The 22,923-nt window shown below is 36.7% G+C and overlaps 2 protein-coding genes across 2 annotated transcripts; one reads left to right on the top strand and one right to left on the bottom strand.

The window, feature by feature from the left end:
• LOC110706695 lies at positions 1 to 657 on the bottom strand. Its single transcript, XM_021884652.1, has one exon. It carries the CDS (start codon positions 655 to 657, stop codon positions 1 to 3), a length of 657 nt encoding a protein of 218 aa, XP_021740344.1.
• A 4,696-nt stretch (positions 658 to 5,353) lies between these two features.
• On the top strand, positions 5,354 to 16,176 carry LOC110706887. Its single transcript, XM_021884872.1, has 6 exons — positions 5,354 to 5,530; positions 11,652 to 11,900; positions 11,989 to 12,112; positions 14,340 to 14,636; positions 14,812 to 14,928; positions 15,508 to 16,176. The coding sequence occupies exons 2-6, from the start codon at positions 11,662 to 11,664 to the stop codon at positions 15,967 to 15,969; spliced, it is 1,239 nt and encodes a 412-aa protein (XP_021740564.1). The 5' UTR covers positions 5,354 to 5,530; positions 11,652 to 11,661; the 3' UTR covers positions 15,970 to 16,176.
• The last annotated feature ends 6,747 nt before the right edge of the window (positions 16,177 to 22,923 follow it).

Raw genomic sequence — 22,923 nt, 5'->3', positions numbered from 1 at the left:
CTAACTCTTTTTGTTCTTCTTTTCCTCCAGAGCATAAAGGTGTGTGGCCCTTCCATATACTTTATCCAGGGTCTCAAATACCTGCCCGCACAGCTTTAACTGCAAATCAGTAGTTAACCCACTCTCAAACTTCCTAGCTTTTGCTTTCTCCGTAGAGATAGATCCTTCGGCAAAACGGGATAACTCAATAAACTTGGTGTAGTATTCCGTAACTGTCATCTTTTCCATCCTAAGGTTTGAAAATTCCTCATCCTTCCGCTTCTGCAAAAAGCTAGGATAAAACTTGTCTCTCACTTTTTCTTGGAATTTGGTCCAGTTGAACCCAGGTAATGCTCTAATGGTAGCCTCGTTTTGTTGCCACCAAAGGTCAGCTTCACCCCTCAGATAGTAGGTAGCACAACTCACTTTTGAGTTTTCAGGGCATCCCACAGCTCCAAACAGTTTCTCAAATTCCCTTAACCAGTTTTCCAACACAACAGGGTCAGGCTCGCCCTGATAGGTTGGTGGCTTTCTTTGCGCCACCTTTTTAAAGAGCTCCCCTTGAGCATCCCCATTACCAGTTGAATTCCTTGCCAATTGTTGGGCAACTGCTGCCAATTTCCTTACTACTTTATTCAAATCGTTTCCACCACTACCTGAACTTTTTCCCCCTGCCATTTTGTTTCTCCTGAATATAGGACAAGGATAACTATTAGAAATGGCTAGGTTTAGCTCTCAGGACGTATACTCGTCTATTACCTAACGACTGTTAAACATATACAGTAAAATTTGAAGCTAACAATTTGGGATAGCAATTGCTAAAAATTCCCTTAATGTAGCTTTATCAATTAATATTGATTGCTAACCAACCATGCATTTAATAAAGCATCACAATAAAATATAAAAATAATTCCCATAGACGTTCGCAGCTTATAAATGTTTGTTGGAGATAAGTTGCTTGGAATGGTGATTACTGGAATAATGGTGTGAAATGGAAGATTTGTAAAACAAAAGAATTTATTAATAAAAATTTATCAAAGAAATAAATAATGATTTATTAATTAAAATAGACTGAAGATATTAAAATAAAAAAAGTGTTCCCAGAACTGATGTGGTCATGCCACTTATTAGCTAAAACTGAAATAACAAATAAATTTTAAAATAAAGAATATGAACTTTTGGCGAGGAAAGTCATAAGATCTAATCCTTTCGAACGTTGTCCCTTTTGTCGGTGGATTGCTTGTAGCTTGAAGGATCGAAATTAGAATCATTTGACTCTTCCATTGGTTCAGGTGACTCAGGTTCAGGTTCTACTTGTACAAACTCCCCTTCTTCCTCCTCATCCGATGAAATATCTATAATTATTGGAGTTGGAGGTGGATTTGGATCAGAAATGTCCATAAGTGAACTATTACCCTCTTGTTGTTCTCCATTCTCTGCTGGATTACCCCCTGACGACGACGAAGAAGAAGAAGAAGAAGAAGAAGAAGAAGAAGAAGAAGAAGAAGAAGAAGAAGCAGAATTTTCTGGTTGTTGATTAGGAGGAGGATTGTTCCCTACTGGGTTATCATAGTAGTAGTCATGGTAGGGAAGGTTTAAGCGCTAACAATAAGCTTTCTCCACCCTTACGAGATAATTAGTCTGGATAGTCTCTGTATTTATGGTAATTTGGAACGTCTCCTGGAAGATAAAAATCAGAAAATCTTTGTTTGACAGCAAAGTAAGGGGGCTCCTCTGGAAGACAATGGATAATCATTGCCGAAATACGATCAGGGGTGTCATAAACTTTCTCCCGTAGGACATCGCTCATGTAGGAACAAAAGTATCTGATCTTTTCTACAAAGTCATAGGGGTGTTCATTATTTTTCTGTACAAGAGATCCCATTTGGGTAAATTTGCTAGGAAAGATTGGCATCCTGTAGAGAAAAAGGCTTAGAAAAGATTTCCCCTCCCTAAAGAAATAAAATACAATAAAATAAATAATACAAAGTTCAGTGTTCAATCATACAATCTTTAGGGTTCACAAAGAATAATACATATTTTCATGCCTTCATCAACAAACACGTAGTCAAATCACATGCTTGATACTCAAAATAAAATTATGCACATAGGGAGAATTTTAAATCTTAGCCTATATGCCCTTTCTTTCTCCTACCCAAGCTCACCAACATGTTAATAAAAGCTTTTAACACATAATACTTACCTTAATCCTTGCTTCCTGCAATACATAAAAATAAAGTATACATATTTACTCAAAAAAGAATAAATAATCAAAATTTCGGCCCAAAAAAAAAAAAAATTGACACAAAAAAAAAATTCGAGTGTTCTAAAAAAAAAATTCGGACCATTAATAAATAAATAAATAATTTTAAAAAAAATTCGGCCCTTTTAAAAAAAATATAAATATATATATGTATATATATAAAAAAAATAAAATTAGAACAATCATCGTTAAATAATTAAATTAACACTTGGCCAAGTTAAAACAAGTAAAAAAAAATGTTTTCGGGTTAGTGGTAATTTAAAATCTCAACCTAAGCTCCTAGATACCACTTTGTAACACCCTAGAAATTCCTTTCTTTAAATACTCATTCTACTCTTTGTAAAAATGCGATTTAGGAATAACTAAGACATTACCGCCACCGTGAAAACGGCTAAGGCAATTATCAAAGATACACAGCAGAAGACTAAAAATTTAAAACCGATTAAACAAGTCAACCCAAAGTCAACCAAACGAAAATAAAGTTTAAAACCAAACGAACAAGTCAAATAAATTCAAATTACAACTTGGAACCATCAAAGGCCCTTATTCAAAAACCGTTCCCAAATCAAACCTTTATGTTAGTCCACACATAATATATCATAAATAAATAAAGCATAAAACACATTGTAATCTAATGAAAACTAATAGGATTCACTCTTCACTCATGCCCCATCATGATCATGCTTCAATACCTGAAAAGTTTATCTCTACTTGCTTCCACTACTCTCTATTAAAAATGGGTCATCATAGGGCCAAGGTAAAGACATGGCCAAAACACAAACACACACAATCAGCAAAGCTGAGTACATAAGCGTAAAATAGCCACACTAAACATGCTTTCACCTATCAACACACACTTACCTCATTGCACCTGTTCACAAATGCGCCAAAAGCATAATAAATCAATCAACAATAATTATTCAATCAAACAAACATACCAATTTAATTCTTGAATAATTAGTGACCACATACTATTTAATGTTGAACCCTTTTTAATTCTACCTCAGTGTCGAAGACACCTTAGACGCATAATGCGCCAAAAATCCTATCCCTCGGTGTTAAAAACACAAAGGCACCAACATACAATTTATTCCTTGTGTACCTAGACACTTATATAGCTCCTTCCTCATGCTTAAAGCATCAATAAAAATTATTTGAACCATAATAAAATTCCTTTTCAATAATCCAAACATAATTAAACATGTAGTTTAATTAATCATGCCTTCTAACATGCCATAAATAAAAATGTGGTTCAAACACAACATACCAAAAATACAATTTTCTGATCCATAAATCATCACAAATAATTCTTGCTTCACCATTCAATCACAAACACCATAAACTCACAATTCCATACATAACCCTTAGCATGATTCTACTTATAATTAATTACAAACAAACCTAGCATGATTCTACATCACCAAATTATTCTAAGTACGCGTACGTACCTTGAGTACGTTATTAAAACTGCCACAACTAGTAGAAATCGCTTACTTCAAAGTCTCCTACACATTAAATCCATAATAGAGTATTAATATCCACTCTAAACAAATTTCCAGCAATATATACTATTTTTAAACCCTTCATAAATTAATTAGAATAAGCTGAAATTACATTTAAAACACCATAAATTAAGTCTCAATTAATGGGTAATTAAAATTTCTTCAAGAAACACAATATCAAGTGTTCTACATAAAATTCCAGCACTTTATTATACTTAAAACTTGCTGTAATTTGGTTTTAAAACACTTAAAACAAAGGCCTACCCTATTACACATCATAATCTTTCAATAAATCATGAAACAAGAACCTAGGGTTTCAAAAATTTGGGCTTTTTAATTAAAAAACAAATCTGAAAATTAATTCCCACAATTACAATAACCAAACATCAAAATTAAACCTCCAAACTCATAATTTATAATTAGATCTAAGCATAGATTAAATTAAAATAAGAAAGCTAAGTTTTTTTTTTATTATACTCGAAAAAGGGGTAAAAAGAGGGGGGAGAAAAACGGCAGCCACCGGCTGCCAGCTGCTGGCAGCGGCGGTGGCCACCTGCTGCCGGCAGCGTGCGCAACTGGCAGTGGCGGCCACCTCTGCCGGTGGCTGGCAGTGGTGGGGGAAAAGGGGCAGCCGAAAAAAAAATAAGGGGAAGGGGAAAAGAAAAAGAAAGAAAAATAAGGAGGAGAGAGAGAGAAGTTTACCTTGGGTTTTCTCCACTCTGGGCAAAGTTGATTTGCCCCATAAGAAGGATATTTATACCCCTTCTCTATCTCCCCTTTTTACCCTAACTTTCCTCCTTTAGTTTTTCCTAATCCCTTCCATACTAAAACTTGTTAAAAATCATAATTTCCTAAAATAAAACCCCAACTTCTATTAATTAATTAATTAAACGGCTTTTCCTTTTGTAAAATATTCCAAATTTACATGGGATAAATAATTAAAACATCATAATTAAAATGCTAGAGTTATTTAAATACCCTTATAAAATATATATATTAAATAAAATACATATAAAGTGTATATACATTAAATAAAATACGTATAAAAATACGGGGTATTACACTGACCATACTGTCCGAGGACATTAGGATAGTGTGGCAGAAAAGCATTAAAATTCTAAGGAATATGATATTGGACTGGTTGAATTGGTTGAACTGGAATGGGAGTTCACTACAAGAAAAAGGGAAATTAGCAACTGATTTTTGCGACTACCATAATAATTAGTCGCAAAAAATATTTTTGCGACTGAAAAAGACGAGTAGTTGCAAATTTTGCAACCGATTTTGCAGTAGTTGCTATGCGGTCACTAATTAGCGACTGATTATTGCGACTACCATAATAATCAGTCGCTAAAAGTATTTTTGCAACTGAAATAGACGAGTAGTCGCAAAAAATTGCAACCGATTTTATAATAGTTGCTATGCAGTCGCTAATTTACGACACTCTTAAAATAATTTGCGACTAAATTGTAGTTGTCAGTGTTAATAATTTTGAAATCATTTTTTTTCTAAAAATTGCACTACTATTGCAACTAACACGGTTGTCACTACTTTTTTTTTTAATTTATTAAGAAAGAATTAAAGAAAACCCTTAGTATAATAAAGTTGTTGCCGCCAAAAAAAAAAGAACTATAACTCCTTATTGTAGTGCAGTTTATCCCTATTTCTCTTTACATACTCTTCTCTTTACTGCTCTTCATAAAAAAATATCAAATTTATAGCTATTTTCGTGCGCTGAATCTCTATTGTAGTGCAATTTACGTTCTCCACTGATCATCAATTTAAGGTTTGTTTTCTAATTCATAAGCTTAATTTTGCTTTTGATATATTAGGTTTTTACTCATGCTTTTGATTAGTGAAATCGTGGTGGTAGAATTCCGTTTTGTCGAGATTGGGTTCAATTATGTGTGCTTAATTAAGGCTTATTTGGATCCTTTTCTGAAATTTCAATCGAGCTACTTTAGTTTTTCTTGGTAACGAATAATTGAATCAAGTGTGGCTGGTTTTTTGCGCAATTGGACTAACCTTATTTCGTGAAATTTGGTTAATGATTATGCAAATTGTGAGTAAATTTTGCTTAATTGAGGGGCCGAATTGCTTAATTATTGTTGGTTGTTGACGGTGGTGTTGGTGAGGGGCTGCTGTGGTGATTTTAGTTTGGTTTGGGTGGTTGCTGGTGTTGGTGAGGGTGAGCAGGGGCTGTTGCGAGGTGAATTGGAGCAAGGGATAATTGGGTTGTTGTTGCGGCTGCGTGTGAAGGTGGTGGTGCGGCTGCAATTGGGTGATGGTGGTAGAATTGAGGTGTGATTGTGTGGCTGGTTTGGGTTGTGGTGGTGCGGCTGCTGTTGCTGTAGCAGTTGGGGTTGCTCTGGTGGATGATGGATGAAATTGGTGGGCTGAGAAGTGCGTGGCTAATTAGTTTTAGGAGAAGCTGGCGGTTTTGGCGGTGGTTGGTGCTGGTGTGTGTGGTGTTGTTGGTGGTAAGGCTGGAATGCGTGGTGGTTGATGGCTTGATGCGTGAGTGAAGGAGAGGGAGCAGGGGATGTTGATTGGTTTTGGTGGCCTGATGTGGTTGGTAGTTGCAGCAAGGTTTTGGTGGGCTGCTGTGTGCGAGAGGGAGCAGGGGAATTGGTGTGGTGGAGGTTAAGAAGGTGGGGTGATGGATAAGAGGTGGGCAGCAACCATTAAAGTAAAGAATTGCACACACTTTCACTCGTCCCCGATCTCCAAACTCACTTGACATGAAACCCGGGACCCTAAACACAAACCCGAGGAGAAATCAAGACAAATAAAAATGAAATAAATAAATTAGGAATAAAATAAAGTGAAATAGAAAAAGAGAAATAACACTAAACTAATAAAAATTAAATAAAACTATACAAGTAAATAAAATCAAATAAATAACAAAATAAATAAATTAGGAATAAAATAAAGTGAAATAGAAACTGTTTTTCTGCAATTTTCCCAATTTTATTTGGGAATTTGGGAATATATTTTGATTTTTGTCAACAATAACCAAACCCTTAACAACCTGAATATTGGCCCTGCTGCTAATTATTTTGTAAATATGAATTTGTTGGATGAAATTTTGTAATTGGTCTGCGAATTATGGTGGGTATTTCATTGCTAAATCTGTTGTGTGTGACTGATAAGTGATAAGTCATGCTGAAAATCTTTGTATGCAAGGCTATAAATCATACAATTTGTAATTTGTGTTCATGGTCCTTTGCTTTAGTTTTCTATGTAATTGTATATGAATCTAACTTGAATTTACTCATAATTAATGGTCCTACTCCAAAGATTTGAGTGTGAGATTGAAAATGAAATGTCCACCTTTGATTGTAGTGCTTCACATAGTCAAATTATATCATCAGCAAAACAAACGGGGCATCAGTTTAAATATGTGTTTCTCAGATAATAATTTATCATATCAAGTGATTTTAGCGTGCCCATGTTACCAAATTCTCCATTGGAGAATTTTTTTTTTTTTGAGAGTGAGAGAGAGAGATCAACAAAAAATGAGGTGTAAGTACGTAGTATAATAGATATAGAAATATATATATTTCTCATGATTTTGATTTAAAAGAGTAGACCTGTATAGAAACATGTTGAAACTCAAAAATGTAATTAGAAAAGACACTGTCAACTCCTTACTAGCATACCATGTTTTTCAGATTTTCCAGCTGTACCACTTGACAAAAACTGACTTAAAACCTTATATAATATTTTTAGATTATTTTTCTAATATTTTTCCTTAACACTAGATATCCTATTCTCATATTTATGCTGCTTCATATTTTGATGTATGTAGTTTCCGCTGTTCTGAAATTTTGTTCCCTGAGTTGGTAAAATATATTGAGTTTTACCTATCATAGTTTTGTTCTGCTTGTTTCACTATAAGCATATGCAAATCGTGGATATCATACACTGATGCATTAAGTTTCTTTTATTTTATTTTTTTTTTGTTCCTATTAAGTTTCTTTTTTTGGTTTCTCTATATTTATGTTGTCCCACCCAATGAATATGTGTGTATGATTAACAATGTCGTTTAGCAGTTAGTATCATGGAGAAATTGAATCGAAAATGGATGTATAAGAGATTAGAAGATCGACTACTAAAAAAAGAGTTCACAATTGGCGTGCGAGGGTTTATTGAGTTTGCTAAACAACACCGTGATTTTCAAGAATCTTCAAAGATTAGATGCCCTTGTTTAAAGTGTAAAAATGTTCCTTTTTTAGATGTTGAAAGTGTTAGAGAGCATTTGTATAAAAAAGGATTTCTTAATGACTACTATGAATGGGTTTGTCATGGAGAGGATTTTGATTCTTTAAAAGCATCTGATGAGCCATCGGATCCGTATGTTGACATGATTATTGATGCATTTGGTCAAGTTGATGGTGATCCAATGCATGAAGATATTCGGAATGTTGAAGAAGAACCTAATCCTCAAGTTAAGAAGTTTTTTGAGATGTTAGCGGCCGCACAAAAACCATTGTATGAAGGAAGTCGATTATCTGTTTTAGAGATGGCTTCAAGGATTACGAGCTTGAAGTGTGAATACAACTTGCCCCATAGATGTGTCGATAGTATTTCATCGCTCATTAGTGAAGTAATTCCTGATGAGAATTCAATGTCCAAGACGTACTATGACACTAAAAAGGTGGTAAAGGGCCTTGAACTTCCTCATGAGAAGATACATGCATGCCCTAAAGGATGCATGTTATTTTGGAAGGATAAAGCTCACCTTGAAAAGTGTTCGAAATGCGGGGGGGGAGCGTTATAAGAAGACTTCTCGTGGAAAATGTGTGCCAGCCAAAGTGTTATTCTACTTCCCGATCGCGCCAAGGTTGCAAAGGCTCTATGCGACTAAAGACCTTGCACATGAAATGCAGTGGCATTCACAAAATCCTAGGGTAAGTGGAACACTCGCCCATCCAAGTGATAGTGAAGCATGGAAACATCTTGATAACACATACAAGGATTTTGCAAGTGAGCCCCGTAATGTTAGATTGGGTCTATGCACAGATGGTTTCTCAGCACATGGAAAATTTGGAAGGCAATATTCTTGTTGGCCAGTAATTGTTACCCCATATAACTTGCCTCCATGGTTATGTATGAAGAAGCCGTTTATGTTTTTATCCTTGCTCATTCCGGGTCCTAAAAACCCAAAAGGGAACTTGGATGTGTACATGCAACCCTTGATTGACGAACTGAAATCTTTATGGGAAGTAGGTACAATGACATATGATGTATCCACAAAGCAAAATTTCAAGTTACGAGCTGCCCTTTTATGGACGGTTAGTGACTTTCCTGCGTTTGGGATGTTATCTGGTTGGACTACATTGGGAAAGATGGCTTGTCCATAATGCATGGACAAGCATAGATCTTTTTGGCTAGACAACGGCTCTAAAGTATCATGGTTTGATAGTCACCGTCAATTTCTCCCACCTACACATCCTTATAGAAAAAACCGCACTGCTTTTTTCAAAAAAAGAGCAGAAACTCGATTGCCTCCTCCAATATTGACGGGCCATCAACTATGGGAGCAGGTTAAGGAGATTCCAAAGTCCATTGATCCAAAAATTCCGTTCGACAAAATCAAAAAAGGTTAAGACAGGGTGGCATAAGCAAAGCATCTTTTGGGAGCTTCCTTATTGGAAAGATTTGTTGATTCGACATAATTTAGATGTTATGCACATTGAAAAGAATTTTTTTGATCAACTCATCCACACAATAATGAATGTGAAAGATACCGCAGTTGATACAGATAAGGCTCGCCTAGATGTTCAGCGATATTGTAAGCGGAGTAGCTTAGAGCCTATTGAATCTGATGATGGGAGCTTGATCTTCCCAAAAGCACCATACACTCTTGATAAAGCACAACGTAGAGTGTTGTGTGAATGGATAAAAGATCTTAAGTTTCCAGATGGATATGCTTCTGATTTTGGTAGATGTGTGGATTTGCAAGCCTGTAAGATACATGGAATGAAAAGCCATGATTGTCATGTGTTCATGGGAAAGTTGTTGCCCGTTGCAATGAGAGAACTTCTTCCTGATAATGTTTGGAAAGCAGTCACTGAAATCAGCCAATTTTTTCGCGATCTATGCTCTTACACTATTAAAGTTGATGATGTGACTCTTTTAGAAAAAAACATTCCAGAAATCTTATGCAAGTTGGAGAAAATATTCCCACCTGCATTTTTCAATTCAATGGAGCATTTACCCGTTCATTTGCCACATGAAGTAAAAGTGGGTGGTCCTGTGCAATACAGATGGATGTATCCATTTGAGAGGTAATATACATTTTCCTAATCCACTCCATTGTTTTCAAGTTTCTTCTATATGATTTATAATTTTACATGTGAATGAGTCAATTTAACTTATTTTGTAGATTTCTTAATCATCTGAAGAAGAAAATTGGTAATAAGGCACGAGTGGAAGGCTCGATTTGCAAGGCTTATCTTGCAGAAGAGATTTCTAACTTTTGTTCTTATTACTTTCAACCTCATGTTGATACGAAATCTAGAGATCTAGGACGCAATGTTGTTAATGATGATGATCTAGATTCAATTATACCAGAATTATTCCAATTTAGCAAAGGTCGTGGAAAAGGTGTCCAAACAAGGTTTTTAGATTCGAAAGAAGTCAAGCATGCACACCACTATGTTCTTTCCAATTGTGGGGTGTTAGGAGGATATGAAAGGTACAAATTTCTATAATTGGTAGTTATTTTATGCAATTTGCTAGATAATTAACGTTTTAAGGTTTATAGGAAGTTTGAAGAGTCGATGATGCAAAAATATCCTGGTATTGACCTACATGATATTTGGAGCAAGTTTTCACATGAATTTTCCAAATGGTTTCAAGATTTTGTAAGTTTTTACAATCAAGTTTCGATATATCATTCGCTAAATACGACTAAGGTTAAATATTTTATTAATTAATGGCTTAAATTTGAAATTAGGTTATCGAATCTAATGAGACTGATGAAGTGATTCGAGCACTTGCCATGGGTCCGTCTAGACAAGTCAAAACATGGAGGCAATTTGACATCTATGGCTTTAAGTTTCACACTTTTGATTATGGAAAGCACAAGGCAACTATGAATTATGGTGTGGGTGTAATAAGTGAGGAGGAAATTGATTACTTCGGCATTTTAAAAGAAGTCATTGAGTTGGTCTACTTGGGGACCGTAAATGTCTTCAAAACCGTCTTGTTTAAATGTAATTGGATGGATTCAGTGAATGGCATGAATATTCATGAGCAGTATAGATTAGTTGATGTAAACCACTCTAAGAAATACCCTGCATATGATCCTTTTGTTCTAGCACATCAGGTTTATCAAGTGTATTTTACCTCTTATCCAAGCTTAAAGAAAGATAAGAGTCAATGGTGGGCTGTTTTTAAGACTAAAGCTAGGTCAAGTGTGGATACCCCAATCGATGAGTCAATTTTCCAAGTAGACATTGCTGAGACCCCAACCCTTTGTTCGTCGGATGATGATGATGGTGTTATGTACGAGGATATGGATGAAATGGAGGAGGACGGCTCAGGTGGTGAAGAGGAAGAACAACATGAAGAAGATGAATGGGATGATACTGATTCTGAATCTGAAGAAGAGGTTGATGAAGAGTTAGGATATACTGACAGCGATGACGAGGATGATGATGATGATAATGATGTGGATGAAGAAGAAGAATAATTTCTAAGCTTGTAGTTTTCAATGTGTTTTCTTTGTTATGGGCTTATTTGTTTGATAGACAATGTGTTTATCTTATTTGTTTGATATATGATAAATGTTTTAAAATTTGTTGATCATATTTGTAAGCTTAGTTTTTAAATTTTTTTTTATTTTTTATTATGGGTTATTATGTATAAATTAATTATTGTGCTTCTGATCTTTCTAGTTCTTTGGAAATGAAATCCTTCATGAAAAATTCAAAATTTGGCCGGGGAGGTAATCAAGGCGGTGTCCGAGCCAATAATCAATCGGTTGACCAAGAAAATCCTGTGGTCACACGACCGACACCACCACCTTCTAATGAACAAGTACAAGTAAATTCTAATGCTGATGTTGCTGTTGAGAATGATGTGGCACCACAAAATTTGAATGGAGTGGAACAAGGAAAGATTGAGCTCTCACCAGATAGGATATGGTCAGTTATATTTATCTATGTATTATATTTGTTGTATTAGTAGCTTATTATCATTATTTATGCTTGTGCTTAATCTTTCTTACATCAGGTTTGATGACCATACCGTTAGTGGAAATGTCACAAAATCTTGGAAGGCACACTACAACCACCCATACATGAATTTTACTGAGGTGCCACTAATGGTTAGGGATCGTTGGTTCACTGAGTGTAAGGTATGTTTAGAATTTAGTTGTCATCTTAGATATTTTTATAGTGTTAGTTATATTACCCTTGGAGTTGGAATTTGCAAAGAGGTGGTTATGATATCTTTGTTATGTATATATTGTTTATAGTTATATTTATTACGGAGTCTAGAAAAAATGGAGAAATTTGATTTAAGGCTACAGATGACTCAATCTTGATAGGTGTCTTTCACATGCTATGAATATTACACCCTCTGACAGCCTAACTCAGTAGCCAAAACCACCCCCATTCGTGCTGCGAAAGCCTCTGCCATAGCCACACGGACCTGAGCACTCACATGACGAACCATCACAGCCATAATGCTGCCATCAGAGTCCCTAATCACAGCCCCCAAGCTCACAACCCACCCTTCCAACACCGCTGCATCAGCGTTGATGCGCACAGTGCCAGCAGCAGGGCACCTCCAACAGCCACAATCCACATCAGCAGCACTTCTAACCCCACCAGAGACAACATTCGTGTATTCTAACAGCCATGCTAGGTTTGTTTTAAGAAATTTTAAGTACCAATCCAAATGTGTAACCTCTAAATTTTATGGTAGGGCACGCTCTTTCGAATTTTGTTGTAAGATCTTGCTGAAAATTCTGTCTTTCTTGCTCCTATTTGCTGCATCATTGCTAACTGTTTGAAAACTCTGGTGGTTGTGTTCTAGGGTTCGCTTGATTTTCTGAAATTGCTGTAGGGCAAGCGGGGGTTGCCTATACACTAGAAGTGTTTTGAATTTTCTGACTGTATAAGAAGTGTTCATTGTTTTGCTCTAAATGTAATATGGGTTGTTGCTGATTTAATCTGTTATATGAGGAGAATGCTTTAATTTTATGTCTTGATTAGGTTACTTATTTATTTGCAGTGAATAAGCAGCATTACGTACTCTAGTTTTTCTAGCTATTTATGAGTGCAGTGTTGTGAATTTGACATAAAATTCTGAAGAATATTTTGCTTCTTGGCTGTAGTTCAGTTTGGAGTCATAGTGAATGATCTGGATGGCTCATTCGTCTTCCTATTCTAAGTTTATGATAAATTGTGAAAACAGGTGAGAAAGAATAGATCGAGTAGTGGGTAACTCAACAAAATATGTTTTAGCCAAAGAGAAACCTTTTCCTAGTTACTTTCTTCTGGCTTTTGTTTCAAACTAATTGTCACCCAAGCAAACGCTTCAAATTTTCATTTTAATACTAATATTAATCTGCTGTAGCTTCAGGTGAGTTCAGTTTTTTCTGCATGTATGCTTGTAAAATATGCCTGAACTTGTGCAGAAGACTGGGCAGCTTGAAACCTGTGTGTTTGGAAACTAGGCTAGAAGTCTGAGAAGCATAGCCATTTTAGTGTACCGTAGAAAAGGAAAAAATACAACCGTTTCAAATCCTGGGATTTAGTTTCTTAAGGGTAGCTTACAGTTGAGTTGCAACCAGGTTTGATGACAATGTTGTCTTCTCGGCGTTGATTTCTGGGTTTCGTTAATTAGTTGCATTGGATAAGCTTTAGTTAACGGTCCCTTTCTACACCCTGCTTTCCTTACACCAATGCAACCATCGTGAGCTAATATTTGTTGTAATTTCCTTGTTGCTCACATTAAAACCCCATGTTTGTTACTGCTAGCTAAGGGTTTACTGGTAGCTTGAGGTAATAATTTGAAACTCTTGTATAATGAGGTTGCTTATGTTGTTGAACTAGATTCTCTTAGAAGTTAGATAGAAATCCTAAGAACAATGCTTTTGCAAGCTGCTTAGCCCTCACAACTTAGTAATAAGTTTGATCAATTTCAAAAGTTTATCTTCCCATTTTAGTTTGTATTGTTATGGTATGATGGGCACTATATTTGTTTCCCATCAAGTGGTTTTCTAATCATTATTTTACAGTTCTTTTTCCAGTTTCCTTTCCAAGGGAACAGAAATAATTCAGGTGCCTAACTACATCTACGTTGTTACTAATGAGCGTGTCTGGCATGCATGAGTCTATATAAAGATGTTGTAGCTTACTGGATACAGGAAGTTGTATGCTAGCTCTTTGCTGCTTGTTTATATATGTAGAAGTGTCTTCTTTTGTTATAGACTGTTTTTGTATCAAAATCTTAAACTCTCCATAAGCTTAAACTCTCCCATCAAAATCTTGTTTATAAATTAGAAATAAAACTATATATGTATAATATGCTATTTTGAGTTAAAATTATAAGCTTTACATGTTAATTATGTGCAGCGTACATATACTTGGAGAACTGAGTTCGATGCTAAGGCTAGGAGAGAATTTGACAAAAAAGCTAGGGACCGACTTAGGGGCACATTGAACCAAGTTTACAAAATGCCTCTCCATAAGGAAGTTAGTTTCATGACTGACACTATTCGAGCTGAATTCATAAATAAGCGTAAGCATCCTGATTTTCTGAAACGTTCTAACCAAGCAAGAGATAATCGGTTATCTGGCCAAACATTAGAGAAGTTTGACCCTGGCCATCGCCAAGGTAGCGTATCTACTCCTCAAGTGGTTAAAAAAATGGTAAGTGTATGATTTTAGCAGCTAACTTGTGATTTTATATAAGATTGAAGCAAGTAGAAAATTTTTAGCCACTAAGAGATGACAATAACTAGTCTTTATTACAATTGCTCTGTAGTCTATGTCCCCTATTTTTTGTTGTATTTTTTTTAGTGCTAACAACTTCTTCTAATACAAGGCAAAGAAAAAGGATGGAATTTTACCAACTGCTGCTGAAGTATATGAGAGCACTCATTCTGTTTGTGTGGGCAATGATGAAGTTGAATTGATGGGTGACAAGTCTCAAAAAGTCATGGTATGAGTATACTTCTATATTTTGCTAAGATTACAAAAAAAAAAAAAAAAAAAAATATGTGGTAGTTAATGTTTGGAGATATTATAGATTGTTTATTTGTTTGTGTGATTAAGTTGGAGGATGAGAATGATTTGCCGGCATTAATCACATGATCCTATAGGAGGGGATTCTTCAATTTACAAAGGAGATTCTGCCGAAATTTTTACTAATAACTGCTTACATAAATTATTTTTCTATAAGTGTTACCTTTTTATTTAAAAAAAAAACAACTATAATAAAAATACCCATGATCCTCTGTTCCCAATAGTTGTACCTTTGTAATCTGGAACATCTATTAAGAGGTAACTCTGACTGTACTTGTATTCATGTTCTTGCATCATTGATGGGTAATACTCTATTAGCTGCTCTAAAGCAATTAAATTAAATTGTGTTTTAGAAGTCCAAACAAGTTTTTATCCCGGACGATGTCCCGAGTCATTGCTTGTATTTTTATTATAGTTGTTTTTTTTTAAAAATATATTTAGTTTATTAAAGTTTTAACATTTGAGATCATAGTTACTAATACATATCTTAATGCAGGGAGAATATATGGAAAAACTTGAGGAATATAAGAACAAAGGAATTGAGATAAACCCCGACAAAGTCTACTTGGAGGTTGTAGGTGGGCAAAAGAAAGGAAAAGTCTACGGTTTAGGGAGTGCTTCACAAATGTATTACAAGAGTGATCCTACTTTTCAATCTAATGCATCATCTTCCACTCCTTCCATGATTTCTCAATTAAGTTCTCAAGTTGAAGAACTAAAGAAGATGGCGGAAGAAAACCATAACAAGGTAGAAGAAAGCCAAAAAATAGCGGCAGAGAGCTTAAAATGTGCTAAGGAATTCGTCGAAAATCATGAGATTGAAAAAGCTACATGGAAGAAGGAAAAATTAGCTATGCAAAAAACATTGCAGGAAATGGCATCACTTGTAAAACAAGTTTACCGTCCTTATAAGCCTCCTACGCCTGCAGTCACCCGCTCTCGTGATACAACTAAATGATTTTTATTTTCTTGGTGGTAATTTTATGAACAACTGGTCTTTTACATTGTCATTAATTCTTGTTTGAAGTATCTTTTTTTTATATGGGAGGTGACTTTTGGAACAATTAGTCTTATAAGTTAAATATTGTTTTTTAATACATTGATACAAAATTGATTGATATTTTGGATATTTGAATAAAATTAACATTTTGGTTATTTGAATTTATGCGTGGGTACCTTTTTTGCTTTGTGATTAATATTGGTTGTCGCTTAATTATGGTCTCAAATATTGATAGTTAGTCGCAAATATTTAGCGACTGCAAATTTGATTTAGAGACTAATTGGTTAGTTGCAAAATCATTAGTCTCAGTAGTCGCTAATCTGTCACAAATAATTAGTTTTGTAGTCGCAAAAATTTGGTCTCGTATGTAGTTGCTAATCCGTCGCAAAAAACATTAGTCTCAATAGTCGCAAATCCGTCGCAATTAAACTAGTCTCTGTAGTCGCAAAAGTTTAGTCTCGTAGTCGCAAAAGTTTGGTCTTGTAGTCACTAATCCGTCGCAAAAGTAGTCCTAAAACATTGGTCTAAGTAGTTGCTAATCCGTCGCAAATATTTTACGACAGACAATAATTTAGTTGCTAAAATTTGAAAGTTAGTCTCTAAATGGTAGTTGCAAAGGCGTTGCAAATCCGTCGCTAAATTTGCGACTGTCCAAAAATTAGTCGCAAAAATGGATTTACGACGAGGTCTTTGGCAACGAACCAAAGTAGTCGCAAATCTGTCGCAAATCCATTTTTGCGACGGATTTGCGACTACATTGGTCGTCGCTAATTACCCTTTTTCTTGTAGTGGTTAGAGTACAAACAGTTTGGCTCTTGCTGGTCCTGGCCGTGATGGTGTGTTGGGAAAGAGAGTGATTAGAGAGTACATCCAGCATTGTGGGAGTAGAGGTCGTGTCCGACTGAGCAACCCGTTCCCACCGCTTGTGCCGGATGTACTCCCTGATATCCCTCCAGCGTCGAGACGGTTCAGGATCCTCCCTTTGAGGCTGTCTGGTCTGCTCCCCAGCTGACTTGGTTCTCTTAAGGAGCCTTGACAAATTCGTTCATGGCACCCCAAGAGACCTGCCATGCTGCCGACGAAAAGGGGTATTCCCAGCATCTTCGGCGTTTGTTGCCTTACTCTGATTTCTTCTCTGAGTGCCATCCTCCACCCTTCTGGACGAGTGTTTGAAGGTGGACGACCTCTTTTCTTCCAAATCCTTTCGAAGCTTATTCAGAGCGACCTTTTGGGATCCTCGACCTCATGGAATGCGGTGATTAGAGGATCATTAGAATTGATTGTTGTGGCTATATCCTCTACATGACCGTCCTGACCAAGGCCAGGGCCGGCATTAGGTGTCTGACCGTCTATTACCATTATTACAAACGAGTATCCCCACAGACGGCACCAAATGTTTCGGGGTTTTTCTGGAATCCCACGGGACACTGGTCACGTATTGCTGGCAACGAGACTTGGACAACTGCAAAACAACGAATATTCCGTCACCGAAACATTCGCCTCCAGCGGTCAAGTTAGTAACCGGAAATCGAAAAGGCTAGAGAGAGAAAGTAGAGAGAAGCTGAAGCTATTTAGTGATCTATTAAATGTTATGTCACAATCCAACCTTCCCATCATAAATGATTGGGGTATTTATAGGGGTGGGAATTTGGGCCCCTTTAGGGTTCATACCCTAGATTTCCGTGTCCTGATTGGTTGTGCATTTAAGTGATGACACGTGTTAGATGGGGGCACCGTTTTGCGGCTTAGTAATTTTGGGATTTTGAGCTCTGATGTAAGAAATACCATTTTCTCTCATTTCAACTGCTCTTTTTTAACTTTTACACGTGTCATCTTCCCATTGGGACACGTGCCACCCTTGGATTGGGCCACGTGTCACTACGGGATTGGACCACGTGTAAGGGGTATTTTTACCCTAAATAGGCTATGTCTAAGTATTACAATCAGCCTTGTATTCACTCCACCTCCCCATTAAACTAGTTTATTGAGTACAAGACAACCTAAAATCAAAAGAAAACAACTAAAAAAAACAAGAGCTTGATGTTTGAATTGCCACTACTACTGAACATCTTCTTCATGTTACCACTAAGAGTCGTTGGGTGGGGCTCACATAAGAGAAATCCATCAGAATTTTGAAATGGGTGGTAATCTGAGTAGTTTTTGAGTTTAAGGGGTGGTAAAATAAAATAAAAATTTTAACGGGTGATTATTTTGAAAATGGATACATTTTGGGTGGTAATTTAAAAATTAACCTTATATTGAAAATGGATACATTTTGGGTGGTAATTTAAAATTTAACCTTATATTCAATTATATGTATGAGTAACCTCAAGTAATTTAGAAATAAGTAACTCCATTTTTTAATTCGAGTAACCCCGATAATCCTATTTGCTCATCACCATGATCCATTATATTTATTAATATTAATAATAGTATGAACTGAAATAAAAATAAAAAATGTAAAATCAGTAATAACATTATATTATCAAGAGTGATTTCCCTCAATATAGTTGGATCAAAAATTAATTCCCATTATACATTGGTTTAAAAATAAATTCCCAGGGTACCATCCAAGTAGGATCGGTTCTTGTGGTTCAGCTTAGAACCGCTAATGTCGTTAGCGGTTTTTTTATTTTTTTAAAAAAAAGTTACAAAGAGACCTGTTGTTATAGAAAACAGGTCTCTTTGTTCTTAGTATTATGAAAAGGACACCTACAACCAAGTAAAGCGGGTTTATCGGTTGTTGTTTGTTTTTTCTCAAAAAAATATAAACCTGTTATTTCAAAATGTTGTCTCTTTTTGCACATATAAAGTGTTCAATGTATTTAAGGAGGGAAAGAGACTGTTACTAATAAAAATGCGGTCTCTTTTTAAAACCGCTAATATGAGTAGCAATTCTACAAACAAAAGTCGATGTTGTTATTAGCGATTTATGGTGAACCAAAATAAAACCCCACACCAATCCTACGTGGACGGTGTTTAGGGAATCTATACTTTATTATTATTATTATATTTATATATTAAAAAGCGTTCCTAAACAGAATATGTTCCATGTGTCACCTCTTTTAAGTTCGACATGTCAGCAATATGCACCACATGTCATTATAAGCATGATATGTCACTTTCACATGTATTAGATTTGAATCTAAAAATGTTAATAACAAGACTTGAACTCAAGACCAGCAAGTCTTAAGTTAAGAGTCTTACCATCTTAGCCATTTATTAATTTGTGTCTTATTATACTATTTATTTCTATTATGAAATGATTGAGTTTGACAACTAAAAAATGTTTACCGCAAGAGTTGAACTTGAAACTAACAAGTCTTACAATTTAAACAGTCAAATTTGATTAGCAAATTAAACAAATACAAACTAACAATCTGGGGCATCGCCCGGGCCATACACTAGTTTATTTTCAAAACGATGTATAACGGGAATTTGTTTTCTTTTTTACATTATTGTGGGAAATCACTCTATTATCAATAATAACATTATGAACCAAAATTAAAAAAAAAAAAAAAGAAAAAAAGAAAAAGAAAAAAGCTTGATATAGTATACCAACTTCTCATTCCGCTTTCTTTCCTAAAAAAAAAGGAAAATTTGTAATTTTAATCCCAACTTTCGCCCATTTACTTTCATTAATCCCAACTATCGATTATTATTGAATAATTTCAACTTTTTCTTTTATCAAGTCAAATGACCGGTGACTTGTTTAAAAGGTTTTTTTTTTTCCTTACATGCTCGCAATTTCATTAGTTAATTTTAAAAAAACAAAAAAAAAATTAAAAACCAAACCCACCAGCACCATAGCCCCACCACCTCCTTCCTTAACACCACCAGAAACCACCATCTCCTTCCCCAACCCCACTGAAAAACACCGCAACCTCACCCCCCGTCGCCGATAACAACCCCTAAGCCACCATTTTCACCCCTCGTCGCCGAAAACAACCCTAAAGCAGCGCAACTCCTCCTAGACGCATCTCCATCCTTCACGCTGATCTCCCTCATCCATTCACAAAAACCACCATTCTCCCTCCCCCACTCACGACCCTAACAACATGGTGGGGAAGGGGCGTTTGGTGGTTTTCGTGAGTGAGGGAGGGAAGTCAGGGTTTAGGGGGTCGAAGTTCGTGGCGGACGGTGGTTTCAAGCGTTGCGGTTGCGCGACTGGTGATGTTGGGGTTCAGGATTCGCACGGCTGTTGGTTTTGGGGGTCGAGGTTCGCGCTGCTGGTGGTAATGGGGGTCGGGATTCATCCTGGGGCTCGGGATTCACGCTCCCGGTGGTAATGGGGGCCGAGGTTCGCGTGAACCAGTTGTTTTAGGGGTCGTGGTGGTGCGACTGGTGGTTTTGGGGGTTGGGTTCGTCGATCGGTTGATTTTAGTGGCCCAAAGGCTGTGGCCGACGAGGTTAGGGGTGGGGGTTTATGTTTCACGGTGGTAAAAGGGTGGGTGGGATGTCAGGGTGGGGGTTAAGGTATGGTGGTCCGGTGAACGGAAGGGAGAGGTTGGGGTTTTTGTTTTTTTTTTTTCAATTTTTGTAATTTTTTATTTTTTTTAATTTTTTTGACCAATTATGGCTTAACACGTGTCAAGTTAACTGTTATAATAGGTCATTGACTTTTATTGACCGGTCATGACTTGATAAAAGAAAATGCCTCCCAAAGTTGGGATTATTTAGTAATAATCGACTAGATTAGCTCCCGTGCGATGCACAAATAAAATTGAAAGAATTTATAATTGTATACATGCAATTTCAGGTCATATCATCACTCAAAATATGTAAAACCTTTTTATTAATCAACACCAAACTACAAAAATTAAAATAGTACTCTGTATAATGAAAAAAAAATATCATGTTTACAACAAAATTCAGTGGAAGTTGTAATTAGACGGAGTAATCACATATATACAAGATTAATATTTGTTTTCCTTAAGATTAGCTATATGTAACTTAAGATAAAAATGTTTTGTAGTCAATATTTAGCTTTTCCAAAATAAATAAATATTAGGAAAAATCAGAAAAAATAATCCCAACTTTCATCAATTTTGGTATAATAATCCCAACATTGGATTATACTGGAATAATCCGAACTTTAGGGGGTCTTTTTTTTCAATCCTAATTACCGGTTACTTGTTGAAAAGGTTAATTTCTTTTTTTTTTACATGTGCCACGAGTCATGAGCTAATTAGCAAAAAAAAAAAAAAAAAAAAAAAAAAATTAGAAACCCAGCCCATAGCTCACTGAAACCACAACCACCACAATCCAACAACCTTCTGCCCGCCGTCCACAACCCTCCTCCCGCCGCCCCTAATCCCGGAAAACCCCAGCCGTCGTTCCCCCTTGAACTACCACCCTCAAATTTCCCTTCAAACCTACGTCAACCTGCTCCAGCCACCACTACCACTCGAAACCCCCAAAAAACCACCTCGCGAAACCCCAAACCACCTCAAAAACCCTTTAAACCTCCACCCTCACTCGCGAAAACCCTTTAAAACCTCCACCCTCACTCGCGAAAACCCACAAAAGCTCCTCCCCCACCATCGAAAACCCTAGCCGCTCGGGTTTTGAGGTGGAGGAGGAATTTTTGGGGTTTTTCGGGATTAGAAAAGGGGTTTTTTTTGTGGTGGACTGGTGGTTGCGCAGGGGGTTGGAGGGTATTTCGAGGAAGGGGGAAAACAAAGTGGGAGATAGGCAATCAATGGGGAAGAAAGGCGGTCAACGGTCGGCGGCAGACTAGGCAGTAGTGGCGGAGGTTAGGGTGGGACAGTAGGGGAGGGGAGGTTGGCTGGGTTTTCTGTTTTTTTTTTTCTAATTTTTAGACCAATCAGGGTTTGACATGTGTCAAGTGACCTAATATAAGTGGATTGCTAAACATCGCCCGCAAATCTCCACATAAAGCCCACAAATCTATATTGAATTTACCTTATTGCCCTAAACCTAAAATAAAAAAATCTAACCCATACCCACACTCTAATCACCCGAAAATACGGCAATGTTGAGGCGGCAAGGCAAGGACTTGGCGGCCACAGCGGCGGAGGGAAGGACGGCTCACGGTGGCAGGGTTTTTTTTTTAAAATTTTTTTTTTTTAAAAAAAACCAGAAGAGGTGGGGCGCCTGGCCAGGACGCCCCAACCCCTACCCCTGGTGGTGGCGTCTGCTCCGGCCGCCGGAACCAGGGGGTTGGCGTCTGACCTGGACGCCTAGCCACGGTTGTGGCGTTTTCCAGAGGCGCCACCGCCGTGGCTGGGCGTCCAGGTCAGACGCCAGCCCCCTGGTCCCGGCGGCCGGAGCAGACGCCACCACCAGGGGCTGGGCGTCCTGGCCAGGCGCCCTACCACTTTTTTTTTTTTTTTTTTTTTCTAATATTTTTTTTTTGGAAAATCAGAATTCTTTTGTTAATGTTTAATATTTTTGTTTTATGTGTTAATGTTTTTATTTCTAATGTATATATTTTTTTTAAATCAGAATTTTTTGTGTTAATGTTTAATTAAAAAAAACAAAAACTTTAAATAAAATTTAAAAAAAATTACAAAAAGTTTAAATAAAATTACAAAAAAAAAAAAAAATTACAAAAAGTAGGGGTGGCGTCTGGCCAGGACGCCACAGCCATGGTGGCGGCGTCTGGCCAGGACGCCACAGCCATGGTGGCGGCGTCTTGACCAGACGCCACCCTACTTTTCGTAATTTTTCCCCCGGATTATCTCGCTTTCCGGCGACGATGACAGCTCTTCGGTGTCCCTCGGCGATCCACTCCAGCTCCACATTCTTCGTGAGAGTGAATTACGGTTTCGGTAAAAATTAGAAAAAGGGCAAAAGAGTCAAAGTAAAAATATTTGTGGGCTTTATGTGGAGATTTGCGGGCGACGTTTAACAAATCCCTAATATAATAGGTCATTGACTTTTGTTGAC

The sequence above is a fragment of the Chenopodium quinoa genome, unplaced genomic scaffold (assembly GCF_001683475.1).
Source record: "Chenopodium quinoa cultivar QQ74 unplaced genomic scaffold, ASM168347v1, whole genome shotgun sequence".
Taxonomy (NCBI): Eukaryota; Viridiplantae; Streptophyta; class Magnoliopsida; order Caryophyllales; family Amaranthaceae; genus Chenopodium; species Chenopodium quinoa.
This window is presented reverse-complemented; position numbering and strand designations above follow the sequence as displayed.

Bases quoted from the DNA above. Each gene is read 5' to 3' on its own strand.
- LOC110706887 (XM_021884872.1), top strand. From the start codon at position 11,662: ATGAAATCCTTCATGAAAAATTCAAAATTTGGCCGGGGAGGTAATCAA. The intron at 11,901-11,988 runs GTCAGTTATATT...TTCTTACATCAG, and splicing joins CTCTCACCAGATAGGATATG to GTTTGATGACCATACCGTTA. The intron at 14,637-14,811 runs GTAAGTGTATGA...TTCTAATACAAG, and splicing joins CTCAAGTGGTTAAAAAAATG to GCAAAGAAAAAGGATGGAAT.
- LOC110706695 (XM_021884652.1), bottom strand. From the start codon at position 657: ATGGCAGGGGGAAAAAGTTCAGGTAGTGGTGGAAACGATTTGAATAAA.